General features: G+C 38.4%; 1 protein-coding gene across 1 annotated transcript in view; it reads right to left on the reverse strand.

The window, feature by feature from the left end:
- The window catches only part of rnf167 (ring finger protein 167), a 19779-nt gene extending 14337 nt beyond the window's left edge, over positions 1 to 5442 (reverse strand). Inside the window, exons 1-7 of the mRNA XM_037687548.1 lie at positions 5321 to 5442; positions 5147 to 5227; positions 4919 to 5056; positions 4761 to 4848; positions 4561 to 4651; positions 4282 to 4387; positions 3344 to 3437 (exon numbers count right to left, since the gene is read on the reverse strand). Coding sequence (XP_037543476.1) covers positions 3344 to 3437; positions 4282 to 4387; positions 4561 to 4651; positions 4761 to 4848; positions 4919 to 5056; positions 5147 to 5227; positions 5321 to 5425 — 703 coding nt within the window. The 5' untranslated portion in view covers positions 5426 to 5442. The remainder of the gene's footprint in view (positions 1 to 3343; positions 3438 to 4281; positions 4388 to 4560; positions 4652 to 4760; positions 4849 to 4918; positions 5057 to 5146; positions 5228 to 5320) is intronic.
- Between the last annotated feature and the right edge of the window lie 3387 nt (positions 5443 to 8829).

Here is an 8829-nt window from a genome sequence, read left to right on the forward strand (position 1 = left end):
CCAAGGGTACCCCTCTGTATGCTGATTAATCAACACTTCCAATCGCTGTGGATTTACCGTTGTGGATTATATGACTTTTTCCAATGGATTACAGACTCTGTTTCCAAGGGGTTAAAGCATTGCTACAATGGAATTATCGAGACGATATGGAATTATAATCAACACAATGGAATACCAAGAACATTGTGGAATTACCTTGACTTTGTTTCCTTGCTGGATTACTTCTGACTTTGGTCTTCCTTGCTGGATTACTTTTGACTTTGGTCTTCCTTGCTGGATTACATCAAGCTCAAGGACATTTGAAGGTCTAAGTTCACGGTTGGAATTCATCCCCATGGACAGGTGATGATTTCCAAAGGGGGGACTGTAGTGAACCTGATCTGACCCTGATCTGACCCTGATGACCTCAAATCTATCAGATGGACAGAGACTGTTATGTTCATTGATCTGAATACAGTCTGAGCCATCTGGTGACTTTCTTTCTTGAATTAATCAAGCAGAAAAGACAATTTTTATAATCATCACTGTTTTACAAATGTCTAATAATCAAATTGTGTTAGTTCCATTCAATGCTTACAGGTTGGAAAGAACTACTCATTTTTATTTTACATAAACAGTAAGTAATGATTTTTATTCCTCATTCAAAGAAGAAATCAGGTTAATATGCATTTCTTGATTCTCTGTCTGAAATGAGCCAAACAATGTAAGTATGTGAAAGGTCGAGTCTTGGTCAACTAAAATGTTTACTGAGAAGAAATGTCATGTTTTACTATTTGAGAAGATACAACAGCATGAGACTCCACGAAGTCTGGTCGTCTGCAATAATCTTTTCTGTATGTTGAAAACAATCCTTGACTTATGATAACATCTTACATCACAAAAACACACCTCTTTCTGGTCCATCCACGAATCAGAAAGCTCTAAATTGAACCGGAAGTCGACCCATTTAAAATGTGGCAACTTCCCAGTTCATGTTAGAATTCAAGAAGAACTGAGAATGGAAAAGAATTCCAGAGATGAAGAACTACAGAGTTGCTGACAATTAAGAATCTGAAAAGTTCTGAAGAATGAAAGGAGTTCAGAATTCTTGGGTGCAAACGCATTCAAGACGATCCAGAGACGTTTTGGGATTATAACTTCTGTTTGAACAAACCACACACGACTATCTAAGGATTTCAGCTGCTCTCAACGGAGACGCTGAAAGGTCTGGAGGATTCTCTATCGAGCTGATCTATCATCAACCAGGTAACGGTCTCTTCTTCGACTAAAGTGTACCGAAGGCGAGCTGAGATCTGATGAAGCGTGCACGTTCTGGTCAAACAGATTAATTCCCTCACATAGTTCTCTGTAAGATAACTCCATTTCATCTTAAAACTCTTCTCTTCCTCATAAAATCAGTACAGATATTTTAGAAATATCTGAAGCAAAGTCCTCGATCACCGCCGAGTGATTCGAAGCTCATTTTCTGTGAAACTTGTCTGTTATTATTTTCATATTTTGCCAAATTAATGTAAATGTTTGATGTTAAACTTTGATTCTGAAAATAAATGACCGCATTCATTTTGATGGGTCAAAGATAAATGACGTCTCTCGTTACATTTTTGTTAAAATTCAATGCACGACATTACACAGTCAGAAAGATGAGGAACTCGTGAAAAAGTATGCATATATACGGGGATATATTGTCATACTACAACTAGTGACACGTACCCACGTGACTCACTACACTTAATTACACACATTTGAGTAGATGTAATAAATTACTTTAATTCCTGTTTAAATGCAATTCATCCTGCCATACCTGCAGTGTCTTCAGACTTTGCCAGCAAATTAAAAGTTGAAGCTTACTCATTAAATTATTATCTTTGTGTTAGATTTATTTATAAATCACATTTAAACACTGCGTGTACCAATTAAATTAAATAAAAAGTAACACACGTTCTCTATCACCGCCATTAATCAGATAAACAAACAAACAAACAAACAGCTTCAGCTACAGACAGACTGACGTTACGTTTTCTCTCTTGAAACAGAACAATGTGTTAAATTGTAGAGACTCACCTGCAACACGAGTTGGGAGTGAAACATGTATCAGCTGCAGCTCCTTCCTCCTCCTCGTGACTCTGTCATGTTTATGGTTTATCTCCGTGGTTCTCCCGTGTCGTGTCGGCGATTTTCAAAGCGGCATGTTTCTCATTTTTTATCTTTGTGAAGAGCTCCCACACTTTGGAGGACTTGGGTCAAACAGTTTTCGCTGCGTTGCTCATTTGTAAAATTTACTTAATTTCCTTTGAAAACACTCTGCTCTGCTTCCTCCTCCCCCCTCGCTCTGTTCAACTCGCGCTGCAGTTTTTTTTTTTTTTTCCCAAACTTTATTCAGTCAGTCAGCATTGACCATGAACTGCAGGTGAACGAAACGAAACGGCTCCGCAGCGCCGTGAAAGACGTATAATCACGCGACACAACGAATCGATAACGAAATTCGTTGCCAACGCTTTTAATAATCGATTTTTATCGATTTTATCGATTCGTTGTTGCAGCCCTAGACTGATCACCCTCCTGACACTGAACAACTTACACAATATTACTCTGCGCCGGGGGACTGGATCTTTGGGATGAACCAGTCTTTGCCGTAATGTATTTTGGGGTTTAAAAACCACTGGGACGTTATGTTTATGACTGAGCTGAATACAGCACCTCAGACTGAGGAAGTCTTTCAGATGAAAGACGAAACGTTTCTACAATTTTATTATTATTATTTTTTTAATGTCCAGAGGACCAGATTTAACTTTTTTAGACTTTTCTACCTGGATTATTGAGCATGCATCAGGATATTTATCTGGTTTTGTTCTGTCTAAAGATTATTTAGGCATCTTATCAACTTAAGCATGCATACAGGAGAGCTTGAAACATCAGGACGTAAGTCATGTGTAAAAGGACAAAAAGTGTCTCAAGCTTCTTCTGTATTTGCATTCGTCACAGATTTTCTGCTGAACTTCTGCTCTCGCAGCATAAAACACGAGGGTTAAAAGCATTTGTTTGATCAAAAACAGCACATGATGCAGAGAATATGGTGCAAAGCTGCCACGTTTCATTTCACAGCAGAGTGAGAGTAAGTACAGGTTTCTGATAACTCTTCTTGTTTGCAGTAAATGTTTTGGAGGATTCTTGTCTTTGTTTGCACAGCGTCTCATCTACTGATCTCCAGACATTTATCTAAGAGGAGGGATGAAACAACATCTGACGTTCCCATAAGACAACGTCTAGAACACGTCTAGCAGGTGGTCAATATTTACAAAAACAGCACCACAAAGTGAGAGTACAAACGTTAGAACTGGGTTACCTTTCCTGAACTTGTGCGTTGGAATCTTCCTTAATTGCTCCTTGGTCAAACGATTTTTCGTCAGCCGTTTTCGGTGCTGCACACATCGTATAACCTGAGCATTGCAAAACAGAAACATTACTAACAGCGTTCATTTAAGGGAGGCGATTTAGAAAAATAGATTTGTATTGCCTTTCGCTTATCATGAACTTAAGTGAACAAATAAAGAATCTAAAAAAAAAACAATGGCTGCCTTGAGCTTTGTTGAAACACAATGAGGTCACTGTGTGATGTCGCCATGGTCCAAGTACAACACAAAGAAACAGTCATAGCCTCTCATCAGAATAACACATCCAGCTCTTTGTGCAGATGCTTACACCTCAAGCACCTTACAAACAAAACATCAAGCTTCAGTTAAATAAAAACTCTTGTGAAGGCATTTTTTTTAATTAAACTTTAGCATTCTTTAAGAGAATGTACACTGACGCCGCTTTTCAGTTTTACATCTTCTTGTAATACAAAAAAGTTGTAGCTGTTTTGGTCAAATCTAAAAATAACGTTATGTTCGATCTGATGTTACATTAACAGGCACCAGTGACCTGAAAAGGAAGAGGCGGGTAAAGTTACATTACGAGATGTCACGCTCACATTATGTGTTGGGGATGACTCACAACTATGACCACACCAAATTTTTGCTCAATATCTGTAAGAGACTAAGATCCATTTTGTTGTTAATGGTTTGGGTGTGGCAGCCATCTTTATTCAAGCGGACTCCAAAAGATAATGAGCTGTAGATGTGCATGCAGTGATTACCCTTTTAAAAGTTTTATTAAAACATATCCAGTGGTTCATGAAATATTTTGCAAAAAGGATAAGACACAAATTAGCCCATCTTTGCATTTCAAAGAAAAAAAGAACACAATTATACATAAAAAAAAACAAACAGTAAACATACTTACCAAAATGACACACATCACAATAATAACCATCCCAACAACCGCAGTGAAAGGAATGAGGTAGTACGATATTGGAAAAGAAAACTCTGGCTTGAGGATCACGTAGGCCCTGCAGACCAAGAGTAAAAATTAAAAAAAAGAAGAAGAAAAGGGTTACCGGTGTTTGAATCAATAATCAGTATCTGTTTGGATCAAATCTAACGCTGACTGTTACTTGTTGGCTCTGTCTTTTTAAAAGTACTTCCTGCAGTATTATGTTCTAATAAATGTACTTTTGCTCACCCAACTTCTGGAATTATGAACTCTTTGAGCATCTTTGAAGCGTAGTTGCTGGTGAAAACAGAGGGGATCTGAATCTGGTCTGCTATAGTTTCTGAAAATATATATAAATTCACATTTAACATTTACCTGCAAATTGTATTTAATCCCTTAGTAGGATGACGTAATGTTATAATTAATACCCTATATTTTATAACACTTACCATTGCTGTAGTTCATGCTGAGAAGCATGTCCGAGTGCACGTTGTGAACGATTGCAGCGCTATATCCAGCTTGCTGTGCGTTCAAAACCTAAAACCATTTCACTGCATTAGCCAAGTCTGTAACACCGATCAATTCGTCCATTTCAAACGCTACTGACCTTTATATCAAAATTGCAACTGAGGCGTTTGATGAGAACAATAAATTTGGTGGCGTTGGCGTTATTTATGGTTAGATTCTTAGGAGGCGGGTCCATTGTTGTGCATCCATTCAGGGGCTTGGACACCACTAAAACTCCCTTTAATATAGAGCAAAAACATTGTTATAAAGAAATACAAACGATGATTTGTTTTCTGCATGTAGTCTTTCTTCAGAAATCTGCTCTCACCATCAAACCTTCTGTAGGAAGTGAAGGTCCAAAAAGAGAAGGTAGGTCCTCAAACAATAAGGAAGTCATGTTGTGAAAATGCTGCCAAAAGAACATGTGCATAGGTTAGTTAGAACCAAACATGAAAAACCACTTCACAAACCATCTCTCATTCAAAAGTACAATTTTACTTACAGCATAGATATATCCATGTGTGGGTGAAGGGATCAATATGCTGCAGAAAACCAGAATGAGGACATTCAGCTGAGTCCCCAGGCGCCACACACCAAGGTGGACCATCCTCGGTTGCTTCCAGTTCCTCTAATATGTGGAAAAGACAAAACATCAAAACACCAACAGGAATGCTAACTGGACTGTACTTGTATAGCGCCGTTCTCATTTACCCATTCATACAGCACTCTACTAGATCTCTACAAAGACTAATCTGTGCTTTATCACATTCATACACATATGGGACACACACCGGAGGCAATGGGGTGTTCAGTGTCTTGCCCAGGGACACTTGGGCATGTGACTGCTGGTGGAATCAAACTCCCAACTCTTGCACTGAAGGACGACTGCTCTAACCACTCAGCCACAGCCGCCCTGGTTTGGAATCAGTGTATAATGCCAACAAGAAGAGACCTGTCAGTTTCAAAATGTATTTTTGTTTGTTTCAGTAAAATATGTGATAATCTAATCACAAAATAAAATCCAAGTGGGATTATTTGTGAATGAATCAAACTGCAAAATAAATTTTCTGTCCTCCAGCTAACTATTTCAGGAAGTGGTTCTTGTAGTGGCAGCACGGTGGCTCAATTGGTAGAGCTGTTGCATCTCAGCGAGAAGGTCACCGGATCGAATCCTGGACCGGGACCTTTCTGGGTAGAGTTTGCATGTTCTCTTTGAGAATGTGTGGATTTTCTCCAGGTACTCCGGTTTCTTCCCACAGACCAAAAACATGCATGTTAGGCTGATTGGTAACTCTAAATTGTTCCTAGGTGTGAGTGAGCGAGTGAATGGTTGTTTGTCTCGTTTGTCTCTATGTGTCCCTGTGATGGACTGGAGACCTGTCCAGGGTGTCCCCCGCCTCTTACACAGTGATTGCTGGACATGGGCACCAGTGACCCCCGCGACCCAAAATGGAACAAACGGGTAAAGATAATGGATGGATGGTTCTTGTAGTTTCTTAAATTGGAAAACCAGCGCAAACAGACAATTTAGGTGGTACATAAACAAGCAGATTATTTCTAAGACTGTTTATAACAATGCCAAATTATTCTCTAAACTTTTGTCTTAACAAATAAAAAAAGAATGTTTCTATTAAATACTCAATGTGAACAGATCAACTGTGTATTCAATCTGCAAAGAAACAGAGAGAACTACTAGATGTGGGTAATTAAACAAATCAAAATTAAACTGAACAATTATTTACCAGTTAATCTTGCTTAAACACATTGTTTCTGTTTCAGATGACAAACTATGTTGGGTTAATATTTTAACGTAGAGATTGGACTTAATATGGGAAATTATATTTGGATTATCGTCAGTTAAATTTATTTTATGAAATCTGATGTGGATTAATTAACACCTTTACAGTTTGAGCAGTTTAAAACAGGATAAACTACTAGATTAATCCTGCGTTCAGGCCAGCTTTTTGTGTTGTTAATCTCTGCATTTCCTGTTTCAACTATTGCAATCTGACAAATCTGATAACTCCCGAATGGAAGCGAATATTTTCTCAATAAATCCAGCTAAAACTCCGCTAAAATCACGAAGCGTGTTTGTTTTTATTACTTACCTTTAATATTCGCTAATATCCGCATACACGGACAAACAGAGACAGGGTGGGGTGTAAATCGAAACTCCAGTCGTGTAACTTGTTACTTAAATGTTTGGTTCTTTTATCTCTTAAAAATGTTCAGCTATTTTCACGAGTTATGCATTTCCATGTTAAAAACAAAAGAAGGTTAGCGCTATAGTTAGCTGACTTTTGGCTAATGTTAGCGGTTGTTAGATAGCAGGTTAAGACGTCTTTTCTGTCACCACTGTACAATGTTTGTTACTACGCTTTTTAGTGTAGCATTCAACAATAATACAAGTTAAATTTACACACCTTCAGTGAGCTCGATATTGGTTTGTTTGTTTGCTAATCTTTCATTCTTCTTCTCTTTGACTTTAATCGGTCGCTAATAAAAGAGGAACCCGCGCATTACCGCCACCTACTGGTCGGATCCAGAATGACACTTGGTTCACTGCTCTACCTCACATTAAAATGGATTAAATTAAAATCTTTCTGACAAGTTCAGTGCTAAATATAGCAAAGCAAGGTTCACTTTAATTTTTTTTCTGGAATACCTGTAAAATAAACTCTACTCATTGGATGTCTGTATGATTAAAATCCATTGCTTCAGAATCGTTTTTTTACATCAGCTTATCCTCTTTCACTTATTTCGGTGCATTTCTAATGCTCAATTTCTCTAATTTAAGTTAAAAATCAACAACGATTTTTATGTGTCATCTTTTTTGTTGCACCTTGCAGATGCTTGTGGTTTCTTACCTTTTATAATACTTACAAATCAAGAATTGAGCTTTTATGATCACAATTATGACACTACAAAGTACCTTATAAAAAAAGTGATCCTCACCATGTGAAGCTTAAAAACATTTTGTTGTAACTTTAAACAGGGTTCATCTGCTGTCTGGCTGACTATTAAGCAGCCAATGAAGCTATAGTCTGAACAAAATATTATTTTTGACGGTCTTGTATCTTCAGTCCACTTTAGAGTATACAGTATAACTTGCATAGCATTTTTCCTGTGTACTTTTATAATACCTCACTGACCCTTTCTCTACTCTCAAGCAACATTGTTTTTTATTAGGGAAAACTTTTGATGCCTCTGTCATATAAACTCAGCACAAAAAGTAAGGAAATTTGTTTTTGGTTAATTATTTCTTTGCTGTAACAATGCTTCTTAACAATAGATTTTATACCACTAGAAAGCCTTTTCACCTCCCCTAAATAATGTCAGTTTCTGTCCTCCAGTGGAACCAGACGTGTCTCCCTGCCCCCCACCCCACCCCACCCCACCCCACCCGCTTCCCTGTTGCACTCTTTTGTCCTGTGAACCCTTAAAAAGCCTCTTTTTAGTTTTTTTTTTCTGCATACCTCTTAATTCGAAGGATCAGCTGGTCTCTCAACAAAATCGATCAACTTCTCCCGACAGGAGTCAGGGCATAAGGAGGACCCTCTTACCTCAACGGAAACAAATTGGATTCATGATGACAACTGGTTATTTTGCTGTTTGGCTGGTGAATTCTGGATTGTCTATAAATTTGTCTGGATGTGTCGAATCTCGACAGCACTCAGACTGAATTTGTGGAGCTGCAGCAGGGAGCTGGAGCAGCTGTTATCAGGACTGCAGACTCTCTAGCAGCACACATGAAGGGGAAATAATCTTGGAGAAGCAGTGAGCTCGACTTTTGGCGTAAAGAATCAATTTGGCTGTTTTGGAGTTCTATCAGAGGAATGCATACCAGCGAGACTTTAAAAAGGCAGAAACAATTTCACGAGTTCTGCCTGACCCAAACTGTGGCCTTGACGCCGGACTTATCTCAACTCCTCCTGGAATGTTTTGAAAACAACAAAGATGCTTTGACTGTCTCCTCACCCCTCCCTTCCCCAAGGCCGTGGACATGTGACA

The sequence above is a fragment of the Nematolebias whitei genome, chromosome 14 (assembly GCF_014905685.2).
Source record: "Nematolebias whitei isolate Nwh7 chromosome 14, NemWhi1, whole genome shotgun sequence".
Taxonomy (NCBI): Eukaryota; Metazoa; Chordata; class Actinopteri; order Cyprinodontiformes; family Rivulidae; genus Nematolebias; species Nematolebias whitei.